The sequence below is a fragment of the Caloenas nicobarica genome, chromosome 25 (assembly GCF_036013445.1).
Source record: "Caloenas nicobarica isolate bCalNic1 chromosome 25, bCalNic1.hap1, whole genome shotgun sequence".
Taxonomy (NCBI): domain Eukaryota; kingdom Metazoa; phylum Chordata; class Aves; order Columbiformes; family Columbidae; genus Caloenas; species Caloenas nicobarica.
Window position 1 is genome coordinate 5,274,028 of NC_088269.1, and position 27,459 is coordinate 5,301,486.

At 49.6% G+C, this 27,459-nt stretch overlaps 1 protein-coding gene across 1 annotated transcript; it reads right to left on the reverse strand.

Annotated features, from left to right (window-relative positions):
• Positions 1–169: 169 nt before the first annotated feature.
• On the reverse strand, positions 170–3,897 carry DUSP26 (dual specificity phosphatase 26). Its single transcript, XM_065651708.1, is given in 5 exon segments — positions 170–962; positions 1,193–1,401; positions 1,603–1,875; positions 3,774–3,801; positions 3,804–3,897. Coding segments are annotated over 5 exon segments (789 nt in total). The 5' UTR covers positions 3,883–3,897; the 3' UTR covers positions 170–762.
• Between the last annotated feature and the right edge of the window lie 23,562 nt (positions 3,898–27,459).

Here is a 27,459-nt window from a genome sequence, read left to right on the forward strand (position 1 = left end):
CCCTGCCATGAGCAGGGACATCTGCACCAGCCCAGGTTGCTCGGAGCCCCGTCCAGCCTGGCCTGGGATGTCTCCAGGGATGGTTCATCCACCACCTCTCTGGCCAACCTGTCTCAGTATTTTAATATCCCCATTGTAAAAAAAAAAAGCACACAAGGGACAGCCAAGCTTTTTCCTTAGCACTCTCTTTATTTTCACAGGTTAACAGTAGGCATGGAGGACACCCAAACACTACGACAAAAGGCCTGTTTGCCTGAGCCCACACACCAGACCAAATTATATCACAGACCAGATTATATCACATCGCTACACAGACCAAAACAAATGGGAAACAAGACAAGGAACACACAGAGCTTCAGTCTCCTGGGAGGGAGGGACAGGACTGGCTTGGCAAATGCGTCCGCCACCTGGGAGAACGAAGCCTTAAAGGCTTCCCGGAGCCAAGAGGGAGAGATTAACCCAAAATGTGGGGCTGAGTCCCTCCCGAGGCATCTCGGAGCGAGCAGGCTGGGAAGGAGGCGGTGCGGGAGGCTGACCGAGGTTGCAGGATTGCAGGCTGAGGGCTTATGCTTTACCACTATAGCTCGCATGTCTGGGGACCCCTTTAGCCGAGCGGGACGGCCAGGGATCAGTTGCATGTAAACCACAAGCTGCCAAGCGTCTGCACCGCACAGAGAGCCCCGTCTCTGCCACTCAGCGGGCATCGCGGTCCGGTGAGCACTGCACACACCCGGCTCCCCCTGCACAACCTCTCGTCATCCTTCACGCACTCCTCTTCATCCTCAGGGCATTGTCCAGGGCGACCAGCTGGCGCAAGAAGCCCCGGTTGGGGATGATGCCGCGGTGGTCCTTGACCGTCTTTATGGCTTCTACAAGGGGCATGTGGTGGCGGATCATGAGGTAGGCGAGGACCAAGGTGGCCGACCTGCTCACCCCGACAGCACAGTGCACAAGGATCCTTCCTGGGGGTGAAACAGAGGGGCTGGGTCACAGCAGACCAGATATCCCAATTAAAAAAAATACTGAGGACCCAAAGGTTTGCCATGGTGCATCCTGGAGCTGTGGCTCCGGTGTGCAGAAATAGAAATACCTGTGTTTTCTAGGATGCTTAGCAATAGGAGGTCAATCCAGCTTTCCCACCTGCCCAGGGCTATTTCTCCCCACGTCTCTCCCAGAAATCTTTCCCACCAACCTTCATTCAGCGCTTGGTGGATGAAGTCAGCTGCAGGGTAGAAGTAGGGGCTCATGTCGAAGGAAGGCGAGTCGTGAGCCTCGATGCCCAGGTAGCGGATGCCCGTGCCCTCGTAGTACTCGGCGCCCCCCCTCCACTTGCTGTGCGAGGCGTTGAGGACGTGGGTGATGCGCAGGTGGGCCAGCTCCCGCCGGTTGGCCGCTATATCTCTACCAAGAGCAAGAAACAGTGCAAGGATGCATAAATTTAGCTAAAAAATAAGTCTCCAAGGACAGTGTAAGGGCTGTCCTGGACTAATATTTACACCTGAGAAGGCTGGATGCAAAGGAAAAATGCCAGACTCTTAAGATTTTTCCCATTTCACAGAAACACCCCGAACCCCCCAGTTCTTGTCCCCTTGTGATACATACTGATCTCCCAGGTAGAGTCCCGGCCAGACCTCATCGGCGTGATTACAGGCTGTCTTGCCCGTGTACAGCAGCCTTTCGAGCTCGAAGACGCTGAGGATGGGGTGGCTGCTGCGCTCTTCCCGCGAGCCTCGGCTCGGCGACCTGGTGCCGTTCCTGGAGAACCTGGACAGGAAAGCCATCGGGGCTGCCGAGACCCACAAGGCATACCTGTGGGTTCGCGAAGGCCGGAGGGTGGCCTGGAGGTCTCTTCTGCTGCTGCTGCCACCCACGGTCCTGTCACAGAAGCGGTGGAGATGCCATTAGAAGAACTGAGGACCTCTCACTCGATCTCTTTGTAGAAATACCGACCCAACACAGCCAGTTCGCACCTTCCTGCTGAGGGGGCTGTGTCGAGCCAGCTACCCAGCGGTTCCCAGCGTGAGAAGAGCATCCCCTACACTCCCTTCGAGCAGCAGCACTGCTGGGGAGGAGGTTCTGCTGCCAGGGCTGCTGAGGGCAGGCAGAGGCAGCCAGATCGCTGAGTCTCCACGGGCTGAGGTTTTGCTCCAGCCCCACGACTTTGGGTTGAGGCCACGTTGGCAAGAGATGTTCTACACGGGACCACCTTCCTTCTGAGCTGGCTCTGGGGCTTTGTCTGCCAGTGGGACCACGCCAGCTCGAGAACGGATGCTGCCAACCTGCCATCAGAAGCAATGAAAGGCGGCCAGGTCTGGGCAAACCACCAGGACTGGGGAGGAAAACCCCCCAAACAGGTGGAGGATTCCATATGGCAGCACACAGAGTCTGGCCAGGACCCAGGCTCCTGCAGACCAGGCTCAAAAGCCTGTGGAGAGGGGTAGGTGGGATTAACCCCTTCAAGTCCAGCAGTCCTGCCACTGCATTTCAACATCTCAGACTGGTTTGGGGTGGGAAGAGTTAATTTCAAGGGACAAGAAAGCTCATTTTACAAAGATCCTCTGGGATGCAGCTCTGCTCTCAAACCTTTGGATCATGCTGATATCTGTCACACATCTGCAAGAAACCTCCCTGGAGACCTTTACCCACGCGGAGCAGAACAGTCCCTGCAGCCAGACGTCCCTCAGAGCTGCCTTTTGCTGCCTTTTTCTGCCTTTTTCATTTCCGCTCGTTTGCAGCTGCCCCACTGACAGACCCTCCCGGACATGAGAACACGATTCTCTTTCCCACCATCCCTGCTGCTGCCCTGGGGGGTGTCCAAAGAGCATCGCCCAGCGCAGCCCCCCCAGCAGCAGCTCGGCACTGGGGACAGTTGTCTCTGGGACTCAGGGGACAGACGGCGGTGACCTTGGGCTGCCAGGCTGGGTGACAGCACGTCCGCCTGCTCTGACATGCCGCCTCCGGCAGCGGCCAGCAGCCAAGTGCAGAAGGAAGGAGCCTCCAGCCATTTCTTGGCAATGTGCAGAGGAGAAAACATTGCAAGGGCGCGGGGGAGCTCAGAGGGAGCCCAGAGAGACTCATGGGTGTCTCCCTCCCCATTCCTTGTCCCGGTTCAGACCCTGCCTGGCATTTTGGGGCGCTGCACGGGGGGGGCAGCCCTGCCCTGCCGGTCCCTGGCGCCCAGCATGGGGAACGGGCCAGATCCCAGCCCGACGTCGCCCCTGCCCTGCCGGACTTCGGACTCCCTCACGCGGGGAGTTCAGACTTGGCAAAGCCCACCTGGAAAAGGCGACTGGCGTGGCCCCTCCGCCTTGTGTGACCTTGGCTGCAGCACAGCCACACGCCACCCGCGTGGGGAAACGGCAGAGAGGGCTGGAAAAACCAGGCAAATCACCCGTGTGAGGCTGGACCTGGGCAAACAGCAGAGCCTCTGATCGCTACAGCTGGCTGGCGGAACAGCAGCCCCCACCTATCCCGGGACGCAGCTCAGGCCCAAAGGTGCCTTCCAGCATCCCACCCCCAGCACCCCCCCAAAACGCTGCAGGGAAAGAGAAACTGCCCCACGCCCCAGACCCCCGGGCAGCCCCCAAAGCACTCCCGGCACCCAAAACCCCCCAGGCATCGGCTGCGCCCCCCGTTTCGGCAGGAGAGCCCAGGGGCTCGCGCCCCAGCGCCGGGAGGGAGGGGAGAGGCAGCCGAGCCTGCACGCTCAGAGCATCGCGGAGACAGACAGACGGACACGCAGGAGGAAGGAGACGCCCACCCTGCCACTCTACCTTTGCGAGGGCTGAGATTTCCCGGCGCGGAGCGAGTGTTGTAGTCAGATCCAGTCGGCCATGTCTCCCCGCTGCCGCCGCCGCTGGAGAAAGGCTGATGTATGAACATCTATTTTAAGCCATGACATGTCCAGAGGCAGGTTTGTTTATACCATGCTGTGCATGGATGGGGAAGGGAGGAACGAGGGAGAGGGACGCAGCTGCGGAGATCGCATGCAGGCATGCACAGACACACGCGCAAGTGCCCATTACTACGCAGACAAAAACAACAGCAACAATAACGTATGGAAATTCTCCTGCCAGCTGTTCTCTCACTCCTCCTCCAGCAAACCAAAAGCCACAGGCGCGCAGAGGAGAGAAGAAAAAGCCGATAAAGTGGTGCTGATGGCACGATTACCCATATCAGAAATTTGTAGCTGTCTCTAGAGGATGCTCCTCCATTCCTTTTTTATAGTTGACCTTGTCCTCCCCCCTTGCCAGGGTCTCTTTGGCAGAGCCAAGGCTTCGCGACATTTTCTTCATTTGCTAAGAAAATAAGCCGGGGGGGGATGTATGTGGTGAGACGACAAATTATTTACAAATTCATGTCAAAGTCAGGGAATACTTTTTTTTCGGGGAAGAAATAAAAGGGGGGGCGGGGCTGTGAAGCTCAAAAGATTGAAGCTTTTTGTTTAGACATTTTCTAAATGACACCATTCATATCAGAAGTGCTGCAATATTTCAGTTAAACATTTTCCAGGCAGCATATCCCCTCTCTTTGAAGTGCTGACTTCCCATGTAAAAGTTTGACTCAAATCAGAAAGTAGGAGTGTGGTGGGAAAAACAACCCGAGGAAGAATCGAAACATGCCGTTCCAGGCCAAATGACACAACCCGGGGAGATTTATGGCATTCCCTCCCCCACTCCTATTTGACTAAAACCCAGGAAAAATTCCTGTTTCGTTTTCAGCTTGTGGTTATCCCAGGATGCCACCTCGCAGCAGCACACACACGTTTCAGTGCATCACAGGCCTGGCTTAACCCCCATCGCGCATAACTCCATCCCTCCCAAACACTCCTTATCAAGCGGCTCTGCTGTGCATTGAGGAACGACATTCCCAGCAGCCTGTAAAATGTACTTCTAAACAGAAGTACCTGCAACCCCCATCACAAAAGGTTAAATCTGAATTTAGAAAAACGACACGAAATAAAACTAGGTGGATAAATGTTTTGGCAGAGCGTTGCCTGCAGGGAACTTGCTGGCTGTTTAAACAGAGGACTAGCAGTTGTTATGTTTTTATTCCAATGATAATACCGGAACTGCTTTGTGGAGCAGCCAGAGGACCCCAACAAAGGCAGTGTCTGCTTCTTGGATAGTGAAATCCCAGGTACTTTGGAATGCCTGGGCAGCTGCATCAAGGAGAAGTGTCAGCAATCTATCTTCTTACAAGGGAAGCTTCTTAGACACAAACCAGACCTCGTTGCTCACCTCCTCTCCTGGTTTTCCATAACCATCCGTGCTGTAGCACAGACTGAGGCCCTCCTTGCTCCTGGGAGGATTTACTGGTTCTGGTTTTTGCTTTGGGAGCTCCTGGCCTCGCAGATGGATGCGCAGGCTTGGGGGGCACAAACGCCCTCGGAGCTTTGTTGTGCTCTTCACACACATCTTGCTCAGCGTCCCCACCTCCTCCCCACCGCCCCCAGCTCAGGGGCCTCTCCCACCCGTTTCGTCCCGAAAAGCAACAAACCACTCTGAGCACTAATCACCAAGGCACAGGGAGGGAAATTCAAAGACAACCCCCCAGACTCACTCTCCTCCTGGCATTTATTCTCCCAAAATTGTTCCCTCTTTAGGAGCACCCAGCTGCAGGACAGGACACCGAGGTGTCCTGCAACCTCCCTTCCCTGATAGATTGGCCACTCTATGGTGCCCGAGCCCGCTGAGAAGGGTCATCTGGCCCTTGGCAGGTAAAGATTCTGGGGGAACACCTGCGGAGACACAGAGAGGAGGGTCTGGCTTCCCCCGGCCGCGGGCACCGCCGCAGAGAGAACCTCCGCGGTGGGGTGCTTGAAGGGGAGCACTGGCAGGGGTTTTACACACCCCTGCCTGGCAGACCTGCCTGCTCCGGGCTTCTGGGCGTTACAACAGGGCTGGGACGCTGGCACGGGCAGCAATGAGATCCCCGTATCTCAGCTAGCGTCAAAAACCGCTGTGCACAGCAGGCCTGCGGCAGCGGGGATGCGGCGGCTGTTTTCAGCTCAATGAGGGATGAAATCAGCTCCCGGCAGAACGAGCGGGGCACCCGCTGCTCCCAGGCTGAGCCTGGAGCAGGAATCGGGGCTGGGGGCTGCAAAACCCACGAGGGAGCCAAGACCGAGGGCTGCTCGGGCAAGTTCGCAGATCCAGCCGCTGGAGGCTGCTCTGGTTATACATAAATCACCGCTCTGCGCCTTGTCAGGCGTGGAAAACTCAACAGAAGGAAATAAAGGGCAGGGGTTAGAGAGTTTCAGAGCTGCTATTTCCTGGCTTTATACTCCCCATGCATGCAAATTCACTGTGGTCTTCACAGCCCTGCTTTAAAGATCAGAGATCAATCACTTCACGCGCTAAATGCTGCTTGTCCAAAAGCCACCTGGAAGGCACAGGAGCCAGACGTTATTATACTCAATCATAAACAGAAAGAATACACGTATTTCATCCTACATGTGCTATTTGATAGACCCACTGCAGAGGAGGGTGGCAGAGGGAGGGAGTGCAGAGGGCACACATTGCTGCAGCGTAACAAGGTAAGAATTAAGCCTACTGGAAGCTAACAGTCAGGGCAAGAAGGTGGCACTGTTGAAAAGGGTCGTGCAGGATGGCAGAGCAGCAATACAGCCACGTACTGAAAGGGATTCGAACGAACGTGATTTGCTTGGCGCTGAAACTGCCCAGGGAGGAATTACACGTGCATCTGAGGGGGCAATATTGAAGATTAATATTATTAATAAGTCCGCCACACGCGCCATGGCTCAGGCTCTTCTCTAGCTGCACCGTGGATGAAGCATTGCAGAGGTGGGCTCCGCTGCAGCCCGCCTCAAAATATATCACAGAAAATTCAGCTGAAAGGGCTAAGGCCATTTGGCCAGTCAGTCCAGGGTCGGATCAACTCTCCATCAAAGCAACGAAGTAATAAAGAGTAATTTTCACTGTCTACTTGCCCGCGTTTAGGTCAGGGATAAAGATCGCTTTTGGGGCTCCATACGTACTCTGGCAGGCTGGAAGGAAATTGCAAAGCTCCAGGTGGGCGCCCAGCCGGGGCGCTCCCAAATCCAAACTGTGGGACAGTCGTTGCGTGCCGATAAATCCTCCCCCAGCCCCCAAACACGGATCTACCTCCCTGGGAGAGCTGTGATCGAAGGCAATAAACCCTTGGAAGCGAGGACGTGCGAGTAACACAACCCCTCTGTGCCCATTCCGGTAGCGTCAGCCAGAAAGTTAAAGCCTCGACGCTTGGCCGTATTGATTCGCTGCTGGAGGGGGCCACTCGAGTCCCGGCAACACTGAGATATTTTCCACTAAAAGAAAGAAAAAGGAGGGAAAAAAAAAAAAAAGTGGAAATAACAGGCACCAGGCTCGTTGTCCGACAGCTGTAAAACCTGCAGAGCCTCAATTTGTGAGGCAACGGCCCTTGTCCAGGGGGAGGGAGCCAGCTGCTGGCTCCGCTGCAGACTTGCCGTGTGTGTGATTGCTTAGCGGGGAGACTCGGGATTGCTCGTGGATGCGTTTTGCCTGTCATCCACTGTCTTGTTAATGCCAAAAGCAGCCTGGGATAGATTAGAGTTGCTACAGTGCGAGGAATGGGGGGGGGGGAAAAAAAAAAAAAAAAAATCAAAGAAGAAAAAACATGAAAAAAACAATAAGTTGCTGGCAAAATTTGCTGTGAAATCCTGACGCTTTCTGTCTAACTGTTCACTTCAGCTTGTCAGTTCTTGTTAGCAGAGCAGGCTGGGGCATGGTCCAAACTTTCGTGAGGCTGGTGAGAGGTTTGCTCTTGACCTGATACTCATTTTTATTTCCATGCTCGGAAAGATGTCAAATGGAAGGGAACCACCCACCCCCTGGAAGGGAGCACAGCTGAGACGTCCGTCATCCATTAGCAAGGAGTCCGAGCTACTCACACTCTTTAAAGGCTAAGGTGAAGGTCACATCTATCTTGCATGTCAAAGTGATCTTCAAAACAGAGCAAACCAGCCCTGGAAACCAGTACCTGGAGGGCAGAGGGCTGGGAGGGTGCCGTGGGTCCATTCGGATGGTTCTGCTCTGTAATCAGCACCACGCCTGCACGGCTCAAACCCGCGTGTGCAAAGCCCAGAGCCCAGCGCCGATCAGTCTGCACGGCACCTCTGACTCCAGAAGCTCAGCTTTTACTCTTGCAAATCCAAAATCCTCAGAGAAATCTGCTTTGGAGAAAAAAAAAAAAAAAGGAATTATATCTGCATCAGGGTGGAAATTGGGGCCAAGTCTCTAGCAAATTCGCGCTGGGTTCAGGGAGGCAGGGGCCTGTCTGTGATTATTTCTCTTCTTGAGTGTTCTTGGACTAAGAACTAATCATTATGAACATGGACACGCAGCAGTGTCTGTTTGAGGCCGGTGGCTGCTGTTAACACAATGCATTTCTATTCACCGTGTCTATGGCACTGAGAACCCCAGCAGCCCAGCTATAATTTCTAAAGCAGCCAGAACAGCTTAGGAGCTCAAATATAAAGTCAGAGAGAGTTGGGTGCCTAATTCCTTTCAATCTTCTTTCTAATTCCTAGCCTGAGGGTTTGGAGGAAGTGGCTGGTTTGATTTGATGAAGAAAAAAGCTGCTCCATTAGCAGCTCTGATGTTGGAGAGGTTTCTTTCAGGCTGTGATGACTCCCAGCACCCTCCATCAGGCCACACTTGCTGCTAGATCCTATTTTCCCTTCAGTGACATTATGTCTTAAACAGGCTTTCACTGTAATAACATTTGCAGTAATGAAATCACCCGGCTGTACGGTCTTCTTTTAACAGCAAAAAATATCTGAGCTGGCTACAAAGGGAGATTTAAATGTCACAGAGGATGTGCTGGATGTGTCCATCAGAAGATGAGGTTTCTCTTTGTGGGTGACTGCTGGGCTTTGGGAGCACAAAGGCTCACGGGGGCTCCCTGAATGCGGAATGGGACAAGGGAGAGACGGCAAATGCAGGAACGGCTAATACAGAGAGCTTTTAAAATCCCATGCTGGCTATAGGGCTCCTGAAGATGTAACAATGGCAAGGTGCTAAATTTGCAAGGGAAATGGCTCAAAATCAGCTCCTCTCTTTCCTTCTGAGTTCACGGTTTGCTCCTTTTGAAATTCCGGCTGCTTCATTTCATCGTATGGGAATTCTTTCTTGCTTATCCCCAGAAAAGCTCTCACTTGATTGGTTTATTCCAGTAAAAAGCTAAAAATTCCCAGTTCCATCAAAACCAGTTGTAAAACTTTCAACATCTTAAGAAGAGGAGCTCACCAGTGCACTCAGCTGTGCCTCAGGGTTGCTGTTGTGTTGGTGGTGGTTTGTCGTTGTTTTGGTTTTTTGGGGTTTTTTTTTTTGAGAAACGGCTCTACCAATGTCTTGAAGTGCTACATTAGAAACCATTACATTTTGCTGCTGGCTCTTAATGGTAACATGACTTGTACCTCCAGCTTGGCTTCCCATCTGCTACCAGCAGAGACGGTAATGTTACAGCCAGCGCAGAACGTGTTCATGTTCCAAGGAGGGGATAGTAATAACGAAAGAAGGAAAACATATTAGAGCTGATGATTTAGCCTGAGAAAGGGCAGATCGTATCCTACAATATGCCCTAAAACATGGCTATGAAAAGAATAAGCTTTCCTCTGCAAGAGTATTTGGTGCAATGGGAAGAGGGACCAATTCCCCACCTCTATTTCTTGCACAAATGTTAATTTTAGCAGAAGAAGTAAAGGTCATGAAGGACAAAAAATGGGAGGTGGTAAAAAACAAAACTTCTCCTCCCTCCCCAAAGACCTGACAATCTGAGCTGCTTTGCCTAATAGAAACAGGCAGCAAAGAACATTTTGGCTTTAATAATTCTAATTATTCCACAGTATTGTGAAATAAATTAGAAATCCAAATGAAATCAGTGTCCCATGGCACAAGGAAATGTACAGTCACAGAATGCAGGTATCTACATCTATCCTGAGTTCTGTCTTGCAGAGACAAGACAGAAAATAATGGAAAATATGCTTAGAAACAGCAGAGAAAATTAAAGCACATACGTCTGCACAGTGACTGCTGCAAAGTCACGCGGGGAGCTAAAGCAAAGCCAGCCCTGAACCTCAGCCTCCTGCACACCCCCCATGCCTTGGCTTTCCTTCTCCTCACCTGTCTGTAAGCGATGAGGATGTTCCCCTGTTTCCCCCTTTCTCCCAAGGGATATGCAGCGAGGGTTTTTTGGCCTGGAAGTTTCAGGAAGCTGGGAAATGCCAAGGGGTCGGTCACTTAAGGGGCTGTGAAATCCATGAAGATTTGATGCAGCCCCAGGGGTGTCTGTGGGGCTTCCTTGGAGACACCGCCCCACGGGAAGGCTCTGACTGCAAGCAGGGAAGAAACTCACTCTTATTTATAATAAGGGAACAGAAAATCCCTCATCACAAGGCCCAGCTTTAACCCTGGGCACAGCATTCAAAGACCCAAAAGTTTTTAACAGTTGTTGACGAAGCAGGTGAGCAGGAAGACAATTCATACAGCGACACATGAGAGCAGAGGACCAAAAATAGACTTTCGCATAGAAGCAGCTATTTGTCAGCATCCTCATTCATCATGCTGAGGGATGAAAGGCCAAGTAAATGACCCTGCTACTGGCCACTGTTATATTCCAGTGCTGCACAGAGGAAGGCAAATACCTTGAAAGAAGAACTAGGCTGAGCCTGGGAGGCAGATCCTGCCTTGCAGAAAGGCTGAGACTAACAGGCTGTGACAGCAGACGCTCAGGTGTCCAGGTGACACCCTCCTGGTGCAGGAGTCACTGCTGTGCGGCAGCTCCTGGCTGATTTACACTGCCCAGACGTAGGAGGTGGAATGAGCATCTTCCTCCAAGTGCACAACAGGTTTTTCTCCAACACCAGCGCTAACCTGGCCTCAACAGGCTGTTATCTCCCCACACAGACCTGGAGCTTGAACAAAAGCCGTTCCTCTCTATTTTTCTCAGTGGAATAACAATGCAGAATTAGTGGCATCTGTCTGACCGTGGTTATCCCTGCCCCACCAAGGAGCACTTTTACCTACCGCTGTCCAGCCCCTCGTCTCGCAGCCAGTCCTGGAGCTATGGCAGACATCCGAAGAGCAGCCATCCCTGCAGGACCTGCCTTTATCTTCCCCATGCACCTGGCAGGAATTTGTGGAAATATTCTCACAGCTGAGGCTGATGGTGATTTAGCTGGGGAGGATGAGCCACCTGCAGCAGGTGTTCAAACAAATGCCCCTGGGAAAGAAGGAAAACAGCAAGTGCTGCCATCCCCATCATTGAAATACAGAGGGCATGACACAGAGAAACTAAAGGAAAAATCCACAAAGATCATTTGCGAGGTCCTAAGTCTTGCCAGATGACTCGCGAAGGGAAACTGTCTGACTCCTGAGTCCCTGCCTGAAGGACTCCTGCTCTGTTAAATTGCCTTCCCTGCATACGCAGAAATAGCTGCCTGGAGCAGTGCTGATTGCTCTCTGCTAGATGGTCCCTCTGTGCTTTGGGCAGGACCAGTCGAGCGTTGCAAAGTCCATCTATCTTCACGTTTCTTGCTTTCAGTGATTTACAGTGTCACACAGAAGCTGGAGGCAGAGCAGGAAATTAAAGCAGATTTCCCAGTGCGGCTCCCTTTGAATCCCTCCTCACCTCACCCACGGGCTTCTGCAAACTCCCGGGGATCGAGCACTGTCTGTGTGGCAGGAAGAGAGTAACTGATTTGCACCATTCATGTAAGAAATTTGCCTCAGTTCAGGAAGAAAGCAAGCTGTCCTAAGCCAAGCGCTTACCCACCATGACATCCTTGTCGGTCACTGGGACATCTGACCTGCACGGAGCACAGCCCAGCATTTCAGCAGCATCCTCTGCTCCCTCTAACACACGGTCTGAGACCTGCAGCTCTGCATCTTGCAGTCCCTTTCTTGGCTTTACTGCCGTCATACGCTGACAGATACTTTGTGAGCCTGGGGACCCAACTCCTTCTGTTCACTTCAAAATCACTTTGCTGAGCAAACGGCGGCAAGGGGAGAGCAGAGCCGGTGCATCTCCCCGGCAAGGCTGGCCCCTTTCGGGTTGAATCTTTTGTTCTTTTCCCTCACTGCTTCTGCTGGCTTTGGTGATCTTTCTTCATAAGTTTCCCAAAAGTGACAAGGGCAATTTATTATGTGCGCACAAGGCCTTGGGAATCTCCTGGAGACATATCATTCCTGCTATTATCCTCCTCACACGAGGAGCCGTTGTTCTTGTCAAGCTCGCTCGCTTCCTCCCTTGCAAAGAGAAGAAAGGATGCTGGGGATTTTTCATTAATCATTTTTACGCCGAGAGCTGCAGCTCCCGTCTGCATTCTGATCGCTTCTGATCTCTGCCACCATTTTTCATGGTAGCACTTATGAGGATTGTTTTATGCTGCTGGTTCGAGATGCGTTAATGACCAACCATTCAGTGTCCAGAGCAAAGCCTTAAATTTAATGTACACTCCAGTGGGGAAAATCTATTACAGCTGTACGTCTTCTTTCTTGCTATTCTTCCTCAAGTAAGGTGCCAGTTGCGAAGAGTGGGGGGAGTGAGGGGAAAGGCTGGCAGGAGGAGCTTGGTTTATGGCGAAAGCAAGCAGAGGTTCCTGCACTTGAGCTCAGAGCTGGCGCGGTTGAAAATTGAAAGATCTAGTCAAGGAATGGCCAGATGGGAAGGGAGCTTATTGCCAAAATGTAATGATTTCAACTGATGGGAGCTCAGCGTGTCCGAATTTCTGGTCCACGATGGAAGGCTGCTGCTGACAGTGCACCAGGGTCTCTGAGGCTTTTCTGGTGGGGTGGGACAGCACCGAGGGCACTTCCATCCCAGCCACCGCCCCTTCACGCAGGTCTCCGATGTCACCAAGCACGTCTGCAAGGTCACACAAGGCTGAATTAGCCTGGTCCTGCTCAGGCTCTGCTTCCTTCACCTTCTGGGCATTCCCAGTTCCTAACACCTGCACTTATGATTCCAATAGGTGACTATTAATAATGACAAAAACACCTAATTTCTTGTGTCACCTGAGCTCCAAGTCCTTTAGAAAGTCAGTGTTCTCCCATTTCCTCTCCAGAGGATGGCGAAAATGTGCAGTATCTAAAAATAACACTAGAACTGGACCTGGACTGAGTCCCTTCCTTTGGCTGGACTCCTCCCAGCTGCTCTCTCCTCTGTGTGCTGATTTTGCGCTGGCTCTGTCTGCAGCAGAACATCAGAGCCAGACGCCGGCATCTGGGTCAGTGCCCCTTCCTTAATGTGCGAGCGCTGGCACCGCTGTCCGTGCAGAATTAATCTCAAATGTAATCTTGTCTTTTTACACAAGGGTCAGGAACCGGCTCCCACTCTGTGTGTGCGCGACTGAATACACGCTGCATTGTAATTCGGACCCTTTGACATCTCATTTTAATACAAAAAGCATAAAACATAGGAGCAAGAGATTGGAAAAGACCTGCTGGACCATGAAGTTCAGCTCTTCAAGATAAAAATCTCATTCGTATTCTACCAAATTTTCTCTTAAAACTGTTAGGCTTCCTCTGCCACAGCCCTTAGGCCAGGATCAGTCTTTCCAATGTGTAGAAATCTGTTTTCCAGCATGTTTACTCTCAGTGAGGTTGCTCTTAGACCAACAGCATCCTTTAGCTCAAATAGCAACTTCAATACTAACATTAACAATAATAATAGTTAATTATGAGCCTAAAGGGGCTATTGCTGGACCAAAAATAACCCTGGTGTGCATTCAAGCTGCAAGATAGTAATAAATAACGTTGCGTTCATCGGCAATAAAACAGCTCGTCCCAGGCAGAGAGTCCAGGAGGGAGCAGAGATGCTGCAGCGGGTGGCAAGCGGTGAGGAGGCTCCGAGGGCACCGCTCGGTGTGGCTGCGGTTGGGCAGAGGACAATGCAAGGAGGAAAGAAAAGAAACTCACTCCCTTGTGTGGAGCAATTCGCAGGCAGCTGCTCGGTGCCTGGGACCCGGGGAGAAAGACATTCTCGCTGCCTTTTAGGCTGGACCTACATCAAACTCGTTAACGTCAACAGGAGGGAAATTGAACTGAGCTTTGTTGTAACCTTAATGAATCTTTTGCCGGTTACAGTAAATTTATTCTTTTGATTTCCCTTTCTCACCCCATCTTGTTTCATGTGGGCCTTTTTTTTTTTCCCCTCCTTTTACTTAATGTTCCTTTTCTGGCAGCTGCTTCTTTTTCTTTCTCTCCAATTTAAAACACAGTTTAAAAGCTGTGGTTGATTCCAATTAAATATCCCCTTTGGGATTACTAAAACACACATACTCACAGACCCCCTCTTTGATTGTTTCCACGGCAACGTATTTAAATATCTCATTCACGGTGTCCAAGTGAAGAGCTGAAGGATTTGGAGAAGCTCTTTCTTTTCCTGCTCCCTCACCTCCCTCCTCCCCCAAATTACTCATGCTAGAGCTGTAACTGGTGTGATACACATATTGCACTTGCCAGGCTTTGGCTAGAATGCAGAATACGTGTACATACCCCTAGAATTCCAGAGAAGGATGAGGATTAAGCCAATAATATATGTCTTGCAATAATGCAGAGCTATGGTAATTACTCAAGAATGGTGGGAATTATAGGGAAGTATTGTGTGAGCAACAAGACAGGACCAATTCTGCCATTCACTAAAATAGCATATTTACAAAGGAAATCTGCCAAAATCATAGGGCTGTGTTGGTTAAGAAAGAAGAGGAAAGGGGCTGATTTTGGGTGATGCAGTTGACAGGAAACAATGGTAAACTACGGGTGAGGAAACGAACCTTTTGAGCCGTCTTTCCCCACCACAGGTGTAGGACACAGTTTCCCACTTCGCGCCAGAAGTTCACTTCTTCTCTGCCCACAACGTTTGCACAGAACACAAAACTACGGTGACTTTTCTGCCTGAAACGTTTCCGGTGTCCTGCCACATATTTCTGTAGAAGTTCTTGCGTTTTCCTTTCCCCTGCTGGCTTGGGGGCTGCTGCCGCGTGTGAGGTTGGGCGGTGGTGTGTCGATGTGTGTAACAAGGTGAGGCTGTGTCGGCCCGTGCATCTGGTGGCACTTAGGTGTGCAAAATGACATGGGGACATGTCTGCTCCGGCACTGACGAGAGGGGTAACGCCGCGTGTTCCCAGCCTGGCACATGTCACAGGACCACGCGCACGCGTGTGGAGCCGGACCTGCAGTTTGCCCGCAGACCTGGGCAGGAACAATCTATAAACCCACTTTAAACCCAGCCGCAAGTGGGCTGGGAGGAAACCGCAGCCCCCGCTGTGCCCTTGACATTTCCCCTTGCTTCTCCGCTGAAGAAGCTGACTCCAGCATGAACGCGTCGCTTTGCAGTTGTTAAATATTAGTTCTGCTTTAACAAAGGTGGTATTTTATCATTAAGTGTTCCGTCTCCAAGGAGGGAAAAAGCCCCAAAGCAAAAGTGCACGAGTCACATCATCACTGCGGTAATGAGCGGAGGGCTCCTGCAAGGCACTGATTTTACCTGCTGTTCTTTTCCCATTCTGTTGCTTTGTGTTCACTCACTTCTTCACTGCAAGAAACGCGGCTCCTGGCTGAGCTTTCCACACCCACACAATTGGCCAGATTTAAGATATGAACATTTATAATGCAGAGAGGCAGATTTACGTGTGGCCAATGTGATTCCTGCTTGCTCGTGAGTGTTTCACGCACAAGACGCGGCCCCTGTCTGGCGCGTATAAACTGCTTTTCTTTTGGAAACTAACGGCGGATGTAAACATGTAGTTTTCTTTTCAGAGAGAAAATATCTCACCCCTCTGGGTTTGGTTGTGCAGACCGGCATTCTCTGCAGCTCCAGGCTTGTGTTTCTTAACCGGTGAGGTTACAAACCAGCGTGGGCTCCGGGGCCGTCTCCAAAGAGCAGGGAAGGGAATAATGAAGGTAGCGGACGTGTGGTCTGCTTGTTAAAAGAGCTCAGCATCCAACACGAGCTCCTGAGTGACCCGGCCTCGTACTTTCGCTCTTTAATGGGAGCAAAACAGCTCTGGAGCTCTTTCCCTCCTGGGTTCCTCCCAAATCCCGCTGAAGTCAAAGCATCGGAGCCCAGGACTCCCCCAGCGCTGCTGAGTTGACGCCGAGTCCACCCGCAGTTTCCATTTTTCCTTGTTCTTCTCGTCCTGGAAGCTTTCAGGCAAGAGCGACTTCCCGACAGATCTGGAAAGACTCCTTAGAGATTAGGGCTATGCAAACCTCCTGATTAATTTTTTGCGGGTGTAGTAATGTTGCCTTGTTTTGCTGTTTTATTGTGGGTTTCAGCTCTGTTTTTTTCTTACAATTTTAGCAGCTGAATCATGGCAAAAACATCACAGTTCCTATTTTTCTTAAGAAAGGAGAGGGGGAATTACGAAAGCTTGAAAACAGGAAGCAAGAGCAACTTGAAGAATCAGAAATCAGAAGATGAAGATACCACATGCATTACAGCATCGTTAAACTTGTGACTTTTTAAAAAGAGTTCAAAATAGGATGATACTCGTATTTTCCCAATGCTTGGTAGAGACCATAGAGACTTGTGAAATAGCTCACATTTGTAAATATTTTATTACTATGACTAAACCCCATGTGATTCAAGCACACATTGCTCCATGTTCTAGTACAAGGACTGAATAATAAATGACCATGTTGGAAACTACTTGGCCACGAAACGGAACAAAACAACTTCAGTGTGTGTTATCTGACTATGGGAAGTGAGATGCTGGTGGGAGAGAGAAGGGAAACTGGTGGTTCATCACAGGTTGACCCAGGGAACTCTGCAAAGACAGACAATTTGTGCAACTTTCCCCTTCACCTCTTTTATTCCATTGCCGGGCTGTCATTTCAGCAACCTCTTTAACAAACAAAAACTCCGAGTGAAGTCAATGGTAATTATAGGAATTTATCACAATCGCCAATCAAGGTGTGCTGGAAAGACTCATCTTTCTTGTTTAAATTAGCTTTCACAGCACGCGGACCACAAGTTGTCTTTAGGAAATCAGTTGCAGGAAAATTACAGCTTTCGTGGTGTTATGCGACCTCACCAGCCATCTCCTGGCTTAATTCCTGCCCACGGAGACTTGGGTGGCCTCGTACGGCTGTTTCCTGGTCTCAAAGGTGGCTACAGCCCTCGGCACAAAGCCTGAAATAATTCTCTATGCTCCTGAATGCAATGAGGATGTAAAACAAGAAGACCCTGGCCACATTTACACCTTGCCCTGGTTTGCTGCTCCGAACCGCGCTGGCACAAATTCTGCCTGATACAGCTCCCGTTTTAAATGGAGACAACACTGACACACCTCAAGGCAGAATTCAGCTGTGTGCATAGATGCAAATGCTTCCTCCTAGATGACTAATGCACATTTCTAAGGATTTTATTCTCTGCGGATAACGCTGCCATGAGGAGGATCCTTGGCTGATATATATCAGCTTGAGGTCTGACTCTAGGAGACTGAAGGTAAGAGATTCAAACCAATAAAGGGTTGATAATTTAATTCTGCTGATAAGAGGCTATATTCCTGTCTCATCCAGAGTTATTCTGCCACCCACATATTCCTATTCTGAGGTTTTGGCCAAGTACATGTGTCAGGGACTATATGAACCACAGACTGATACACTTGAGAAATTAAATTAGATCATAAAACTGCCCAGGGATTGCTGACTCCTTCCCTTGACCCAGCTGTGCATTTGGAAACAATTTATTGCTCGAGTTTTACATCTGAACGTGTCCCTTTGTCTGAAGAGGAACCTTGGCTTGTGCAGACGTGCGGCAAGACCGGGACCACCGGGAGGGTAAGCTCGGAATAAACCATCAGGGCCCCATCAAGCCGTTCCCTGATTCTGTCTCACATTCCCATCTCGGAACAATATCTGTTGCAATCAACAGGAATCTTTCCACTGGCTTCACTGGCTTTCCATAAGATCTGCTGTACTTAAAAGATTATGAGTATCCCAGTGCCATTGATTGCACTGGCCGCTAGGCACATAAACAAATGTAAAATTCTGCACTTCAGTGGGTTTTAGATTGGCATAGCCTGTGGGCTTTCAGCGGGGCTATTCCTGTTGCACATCGCTGTGGGTGAGCTGAGGACAGCCGTTACCGTTACCTGTGAGGCTGATCAGCTCTGGGACGGCTCATTCTGGTCCGGCACCCCAGCTGGGTGATGCTCATCCCTGCACGGCTCCTTCTTCGCCTCCTCCTCCTCCTGTTGCCAGCACCGCTCCTGCACAACACTCGTGCTGCCGTGTTTACTGATTGACTCTTGTCTGATTCTGACACCTATCCTGGAAAGGGAGTGATTAATTAATAGGGCTCATTATCATACAGGAGCTACATAAGCAAATACTCTTCCCAGCATCTTTGAGTTTTCATCAAACGGATGCCTGGCAGTTGCACTGTGTCAACTATTGTGTTAACAGAAGTAAATGCACTTAACAATTTACCTTTTCCTGGCACAATATGGAGCCTGTCATTTGTGGGGGAGTGGTGGAGCTGCGAACACACTGGGGCATTATGGAAAAAATAACCTGGGCTCCAGCCCTGCTGACAGGAGTTGCTCAAGGGAAAAAGAAAAAAAAAAGGAAAGCAGTTGAAATTTAATGGCTTAAGGATCAGGGAGGACATGGGGTGAAAAATAAAATAGAGTTTACGGAATAATCACTCCTATGCCCACTTGTCTCTTCCAGAGGATGAGCCACATCAGCTTTCATAAACTGTCACAACTGATGGAGTGATTTAAAATTGCAGTGGAGCAGTACAAAAGGAATTTAAAGAGCTGTGAATAATTACAGTTGTGGGTGGCTGCGGGCTGTGCAAGCGGCGACTCGCAGGTGAGACGAGCCCTGCACCGCTGCGAGCGCTGGGGCTGCCAGCGAGGGTTCCTGCTCTCCCATCCGCAGGGGCGGCCGCGGACAGTGACAGCCCTGCAGAAAATCTTGGCAGGGACCGTGTGCGGCACACACAGAAATCACAGTCCTTTCATTTACTCCCACGCAAACTGGGAGTCCCTCCACCCAGCCAGTGCATTTGTGCTTGTGTATAAATCTGGCATCAATTTTTTGCGCAGCTGTGGGGATGTTAACGGGTAAAAATGAGATGTTGGAGGTCTTTGGTTCCTGGCCATACACTCGAAACACTAAATGAGGCGCAGAGAGGTAAACCGCCAAGTAAGTCAAGACAGCAGTGAGGGATGCGCATTGCTTACTATTCAGGGGTGTAATATCAAGCAGTAACGTTGTCTCCTAGAGATGATTTATGCAAGAATTGCAACCACTTCCCCCTATTGATTGTAGGGGCAGCTCCGCTAGTGGTCTCTGTCTCAAACCTTCGTATAATCTGGATGTCGTTCCCCACTAAATCCCAGTACGTCTTGAAGCCTTGATGAGATACTGAATTCCAGCACAGCTGCGTTCACTTCTACTCTGATGCTCATGGCCACTCACCAGCCCTGTTCGCAGGGTGTCAAACCTGAACCGTTCTCCTCTGCAATCCCACGGCCTCTTTGCTCCCTCAGCTTTTAAGCCCATAAGCTCGTACCTCACTCATTTTTCACTATGTATGTATGAGACCTTGTACTCCGGGTCTTCTTCTCAGCCAGGGCCTCTGAACACTGTCATATTGTAAATACTACTGCAAATCTTGATGGTTTCTTCAAAGCCATGTAAGTACAGAGCATCCACAGGTCAGGAGCACATAATTAGGGGCTCTGTTGGGTGGTTTCTTGCTCAGTTAATGAGGTAGAAAGCAAACAAGTGCTTTAAAAGGGGTTTGATAGTCAAAGAAGGTTCACAGCAGCAAACATCTGGAGGAACACAGTGAGCTTTGATTATCTGCAACGTTTTCTTGCGCTCACTTTGGTCCACACACCAAGCCCCTGAGTCCCACCGCCCTCCCAAAGGCTGCACTCCCTGCCTGCAACCTGGACCCTGCTATCTCCTCCTAACCAAAGTCAGCAGACCTGTAATGTCCATTTGATGAACAAGTTCCAGTCCAGCAGCCTGGAGGTGGGGACAGACACGTAATACATCCCTGGAGACGAAGAGGACTCCGCATTTCAAAGTGGGGAGGGGAGCATCCAAGGGATGTGAAATTAAAAAGCCAGAACAGAAGAGGCTATCATTTACATTCACCGGTTTCAATTCTGCGAGGTGCTTCTTAGCTGCTGCTAAATATGCCGAGAGGGGCTGAGAGATAAATGGGTCAAGCTTAGCCTTTGTCAGCACTCTTGCATCTCTAAATCTCCAGGATCTTTCCACTGCCGTAATTGTTTACTGGGTGCTCAGACTTAGGGAGGCATTTCCTGCATAGAAAATAGAACCTCTCTTCTCCTTCCTCCAGACGGTCTCTTTCTTTGCTCAGTAGTCACCGAGGAAGAAAGTTTTCCCTGCAGATGTATTACGTTTCCTCACCCTAAAATACCTACAAATGAATAGAAAGCCAGTGGGTTGGATGAGAGGATTTACCCCTTGCTGGGCACCCAGACTGGGGCAACGCAGGGGAAAACTTAACCCTCGAATTTTTGATTTAGTACAGGGTAAACTAGCAAACCAAAGCACGCTCCTCCTTCTAACTACTGCTGTTATCCAAGTGTGATTCCTCCATCCTTCAAGCACTAAAAAGGTCTCCGGGTCTAGAAGAGCTCAAATAAGAGTAGTTCCACTCCCCCAAGCATCTGCTTCATGTCCTGGCTTCCTCGACTTGCTTTAAATGACTATCTCCCGCACTTTGTTAATTACGTGATTACAGCATCCATTGACAACGAGAAAATTAAAACTCCATGCCGCCTTTCAGACAACACTTTATTACTCTGCAAAAGAGGCTGAATGCAATTTAGCAGAGCGCTGGGCGGCACAACCGGAATCGTTCTCTTCCACAGGCTTCCTCCTCCTCTCCCACTGTTTCCCCAGAGACAGCGGTGTTTGCAGAGGCTTAATAAAGCAGGAAAGAGAGCAGGTGTGAAAGGAAACATCAATTACCATTAGCCCTGACAATCCTGGATGATCCCACCCATGGAGAAGGAGCAATGGCAGTCGATTCTGTATTTCTTTCTATGCGGATAATTAAGTGCTTTGCTTTTCTTGTAAGGGTTAGGGCTTCAGGATGAAGGGAAGGCTGGGATTACCGTTAGCAATATCAGTGCTACAGTTATCTGGGCTGAGTTCTGGCTTCCCCAGACAATCCGTCTCCTGAAGAACAGCTGCTGATTCAGGACCGGGCTCCCCAGGATCGCCCTCGAGCAGGGCAGCGGTGGCACTGGGATCCTTGGTGATCTGGCCACAGTGCAGAGCCTGGTTTTCCGCCCCTGTCCCCAGTACCGTTCCTCGTTAGCAGCCTTTTCTCCTGACTCGCGACATTTGCTTGCAGCAGATTTCACAGGTCCTCCAACAGCTAATAGGAGGTATTTATTTCCATTCCTTTGGTGCTTCAGTTTTAAGTATAGCAATAATTCAATGTATCGCATTTTGGGGGAATGAAAGATTACCCTTATTTTCAGCTCATTCTTTTCTGTTTTATTTCTCTCTCCCTTTTTTATTGAGTTCTGAACATTAATAATCAGCCCTCATTAATTCAGTTAATTCCTCAAATCCTCATATTCTTCATGCCCAGCACTATAAAGCCAAAGAGGAGACTGACGAAAGCTGAAGAGATGGTTAGAATTATTAAAAATAAATTTTTTTTTTTTTTTTTTGGTAACCCTGGCGTGTTAATATTCTCATCTCACATCTTCAGAGTGTCATTCCTCCCAGAGGAACTGGAAGCTTTGTGGATCTGCGAGACACAGGACAGCATCTCCCAGGTTTCTGGGAACCCTTTAGTTTGAGGTGTTACGGTCACATGTAAGTCATGATGCTACGGGACCTTCTCCTGGGGGCTGCTGGGATCTCTGGAGCACAGGAAGGGGAAAAAGAGCTTTGCAGCCCAGAAAACTCTTGTGCATTGCTGCCCATCCTCCCTGCGGGTGTTTGCGCGGGGAGGGTCGCGAAGGGGCTGGTTTGGGGGGACCCCACCTCCCCAGCCCGGGAGGCTGAGCAGCAGCCTGGGCTCTGCCGTTGTTCGAGGAGATTAGCGGTAATGGGAAATGCAGAACATTAAACAGTGCGGTGATTACACTGCGGAGGAGGACTGGCAAACAGATTTGTCCCAATGCAAGCGCGTGAAAAGGGGGTCACAAAGCTGTGTTTACTTCAAGCTTAAGAAGCAAGAGAGAGATGTTTTCCAGGTTTTTTAACAATTCATTCCCGTCTTGGTTTTGATCTGACTTCACTCCCTCAGCGTGCCTTTCGTTTTGGCAGCATTTTTAATTCACGGATGCATTTGCACGCCCTTTGGTCCGCTGTCCTAATGACTCATCCTTCCTATTTCCCTCATTTGAGCGGGTCCAAGCGTCCCCCGCCGAATCCTGCACATTAAAACATGGTCCTAAGTGCGAGAAAAGGGAGGAAAACCAGCAAGGAGTAGAGCCCCCCAGTTCATTTTGTAGAGCCCAACAAGGGAGAGGAGAGAGAGGGGTTAGGAGAGGGAGAAAAAAGGGGATGTGAAATGCTGCCCCAGAATTCCGGCTCTCCAGCTGGTGATGTGCACGGCTGCAGGCATGTGCTGCCGGAGCCATCTCGTACTTGTTATTTCCATCGTGGCTGAGATGGGGCACCATGGCAACCACTGCATTTTCATTCCCTCGTCTTCAGGATGATGCTCCCTCCGTTCCCGAGTCCCTTCTCTGCTGAAAGGGTGACAATCCCTGTATCAGAGGTAGAGAAACATCCTTTTGCCAGCACCTTCCTTCCCCTACCACATAGCTGAGAATAGACCTGGAAAAACACCCTCTTGGGTCCCATCTCTGTGGGCCAGAAGACTTGATGGGTACGGGGTGGCCGTGACCTTCAGCGTGTTCCTTCCAGCGCATCTTTGATGCCTCCCCTGTCAGCTTTCACCTCCTGGAGTGACTCTCCTGGGGGTTTCTATTGTGTATGCTGGCCAGGTTCCTGCAGGATTCACTTTTAAATCTCCTTTTCAAACAGATAATTAAAACATAATGGTGTTTACATTACAAGATGGAGCTGAGGGAAAAATAATAATAGTAATAATAATCATAATAAACACTACTTTGCTACCGAGGGGAGTTTGTCAAATGGCCCTTGGAGAGGCTTGGCACACTTTAATGAGTTTAAAGAAGGGGATTTACACTGAGCAAACTCACTCAATCGTTCACACGCGACTGGTGAGGTGAAGCAGCATTCAGAGCGTGCAAGCGGAGCAGCCAGCACCAAGGCTGCAGCAGGACAAAATACAAAAAATTAAAAAGAAAGAGTATTATAATCCCATAACTTTTATGGCAGTGGATGTGTAGAATGGAATTGCAGCTCTGCAGAGTCCAGAAGCTATTCTAAATTAATGGCTTGGCTTTTCCAGTCCGTTCAAACGAGCTCATTTCATGCAAGATAAATTACAGGACCCTGCCACCCTCACTCCCTGAAGAGAGCTTTTTATAATTCCCGATGTGTGAGTAAGGGAATGGACGGTTGGGTTTTCTGACAGATATCCCGTGGCACCATGACCTGCTCTGGAGGCTGCAATATTTGATCCATCCAACACCAGCGGGAACAAGCAGTAGTTGTCTAAGCAAAAAGACAAAAAGGACCAAAATGAGCTCCCGGTATAGCCAGCTAAAACTGCCCCAGGAGAAATAACAGAGATTTGCTGGATAAATATCTTCTAAAAATTGTGTGGCTGCCTCAAGCCTTATTTTGTGGGACAGAACGAAAAGCTTCATTTGGTAATGCAGCCTGGTAGAGGAGAGGTGGCTTGAGGACTGGTCTGATCTTAATCCCCTTGCAAAAGAAGTAAAGATGGCTCTAACCTAACAATGGTGAGAAATCCAGTAGCCGTATCCCTGAGATTCCTTTTTCTCCCCACTTTCTAGTGGTGTTAAAATTGGTTCGATCAACCTAAACAGCCCATTATTAGAGCTAAGAGCTGGATTTTGTGCTTTTCTTTGTTCGGAAAGGCTTGAGGCAATAGCAAAAACCCAGTGGGCTTTGAGCACATTCTGTTCCCCTTCTGCCAACACCAGCTCCATCACTCCTGTGCTGTGTTTTTATCACCCATTTGGGCCACTTAATTACATTCTCTTTTCTTTTGGAAACAGCTGACATGTAATTATTTTCATGATTAACAATCTTGTGCAGCTAATTGTAATTATACCTTATAAGCACAGTTGTGATCGTCAATTACTCATCTTTGCTTCATTTGGATGCTTTTCTTTATCTGGGTTTCTGGAAGTTGTCCTGACTGAATACACACGCATGACAAACTAGCTCGACTTTCCAAACTTCTCTGTTTTTCTCCGGAGGGATTAATTTGAGGCCATAATAATGAATAAAGGCCAGATCATTGGTTGGTGTAAATCAATGCAGCTTCACTTGTGTCAACACAGCAATGGTGATTTACAGCAGTTGAGATGTCAGTTATTTTAGTAAGAAACTGGTGTCATCTAAGAAAATATATCTGCCTTAGAGCCACTTTGTGATATAGTTTCCATGTATTGAGCAATGCATATTTTTTCTTTTTATATCTCTATCCCCTTATATATTTTGGAGAACCAAGAAAAATCAAACCATCCTGTATACTGGCTAGGTTGTATATTATGCAGCATTTTGAAAGGCATTTCATCCTACACCTTGAAAATACACAGGGGACTGATTCTCCTCTTGCTCATGCCAATTTTTATGTGGTGTAGCTGTCAATTTGAATCGAGCAGCTCCTGGTTTACACCCGAGTGATTGCAAACAGCATCAGACATCAGATGAATATATCAGTTTTACAGGGAGGGTACTAGAATAAATTCTAATCCAAGCCACATACAAGCAGCTCAATAGTCAAAGCCACGTACTTACCACTTGCAAAACAATATGATTTTCAGCTCGAAAGCTGGTCAGAGTTTTGCTAGGCTTGCTCTAAACCAGGGGCAGGTGACAACAGATTTATTAATTGTAGGAGCTTAGGTTTGAGACTTAATGGACCTGAACTATGCCAGGTGCTGTGGAAATACAAACTGGCACAATGCAAAAGCCTGGTGGAAAAGCGTCAGTGCGGTTTCCTTGCTCCATCCTTCTCTGCCCCCTTTGGGCAAGAGCTTCAATTCAGTGCGCTGGGCTGCAGGCTGGGCCTGCTTAAAAACCATCCCTCATTGCCCAGGAACTGGATGAATGAACAAAGAGGTGAACTCCCAACCTGGAGATTACTGCCGCATTAATAAAGCAACTGTGAACGAATTGTCTCAGCTGCCTGAGCCAACCAGGATTATTAAACCAGGTCCCTGATTTAATTAGAGTGCTTAAAAACTCATGCTAAAAACAAAAATGCAGCTCTCAGCTAGAACACGAGCTCCGTGCGGGAAGGGTCACTGCAAAGGGCAGCTCTTCCCACAGTATATTCATGATTATTGAATCAAACGCTGCGGTGGAGCGGGAGGCAGAGCTGTTGTCCCCCGCTGCAGCTCCCAGCACAGCCCGAGGCCAGCAGACAATACAGGCTATTTCTGCCTGCCCAGCAACTTGTGTGGAACAGCCCGAAAGAACAGTGGATTTAAAAAAAAAAAAAAAAACCAAACAAAAAACCACCAAACAAAAATGCACACGCACCAGAACTGCCAGCCTCGTTACAATGCAAACCCAGCGACCCAGGACGGAATGGCAGGACTTAAATCTTGCCACCCTGCAAGGTGGCCTGGGACACAGGGACAGGGGACGCGCTGGCAGCAGCCGAGTGGTTTGCACAGAATTACTGCGCTGTGTGTCCTTGCGTCAGCAGGAGTTTGTGGCACCCTGAACCCGCAATATACTTTCTCACCCATGCCAATTCAATTAGATGCCCCGGCCTGACTAGCAGAAAATGGACCTGAAGTAACGCCTTGTGACTGACTAAGCATCACACGCTATTTATTCTTTAACTCTTAGTCTGGATTTGAACTGTGACTACGGGAAAAAGCCGCCTCTGCCCGCGACTGTAGCTGTGGGCTGATAGGAAGCTTTTTTCCTTTTGAAGAAAATCAATTTTCAGACTTCAAAGGCTCCATACCTCAACTGCCTTTTCCTCGCCCAACACTGCTGCATGTTTTTTCTCAACTGACTAAAGCTATCGCACGACTGGGAGTTACTACAGCGTCTGAAAACTGCCAGAAATGATAATTCTGCCGTTTCCACCAGCCTGGCCAGCAGCGTACCCCAACTGCATCCTCCACAACACGGCGGGGCTGAGATCAGAGCACAAGCTCCTTCCAATAATGGCAAGCACTGAAGAGAAAGTGAAGGCAAATTAAGCTTCACAAAAGAAAAGTTAAATGATTCTATTGTTATCTGAGTAGTTTCCAAATGGACCAAAGTTTTGAGAATTATTTTGATTGGTAGCTACAGACTAACAATAAGATAAATAGAGAGATTAGACAACACCCATTGTACCCATCTGAGGCTGTAGGAAATTTTCAGCCTCAGCTAATTGTTAGGTTTTTCGGTTTTAATTAAGTGCAGCCTCCTGAACTGAACTATTCCACACAGTGCAAGCCTGTGCGTAGCCGGATCACCCCAAGTTTCCTGGACACGCACACTTCTCCAGTGCTGGCAGCGCTCTCAAAACGGGCATCTCGCACTCCGGAGCCAGGGATCACCAGGCTCGCGAGTTCAGGAGTACGCTGCTATGCCGAAAAGCTAATTTAAAGCAGGCTGATAACAGCACAGCCTGGGTGGGCTCACACAACCCACACAGCGGGAGAACATGGCCTGTTAGTGCTCTCATCAGCAGCAAAATCCTGCTTTGTCGTGCTCCAGCCTGAGCAACTGGGGCTGGACTGGGATGCTGGGATGCCGTGCTGAGATGCTGGGATGTTGGGATGCTGTGCTGGGATGCTGGGATGCTGGGATGCTGGGATGCTGGGATGCTGTGCTGGGATGCTGGGATGTTGGGATGCTGGGATGTTGGGATGCTGGGATGCTGGGATGCTGGGATGCTGGGATGCTGGGATGCTGTGCTGCATCCTGGGACCAGGGGTCTGTACCAAAGCAGGGGGGCTGCCCAGGGCCGGGCATTTTTACCTTCTTCTCTGCGATCTGAGCAGTTTCTCTCTCTGACAGCTGTGTTCCAATACCCATCTCAGCAGCACAGCAAGCTCATTTCACAAACTGACTCTAATAACCACACACAAAATGGCCCGTTCATTGAGGCCAAGGGTTCCATTTACTCCTGAAACGTTACTTGGAAGAGGAAAGGGTATATTTAATTAAGCATCATGTTATGCTAGGCATGAAGGATTAAGCAGCAGGGCAGTTGCAGGAGACTTGGCACTGCGGCGCCAAGAGCAGGATCGGTGGCTGTTTGAGTTAGATGGGATTCTGGCTCCCAGGAAAGGCAGCGTTTGTAGTTTTCTGCAAGGCGTTTCCTCTGGTATCTCTA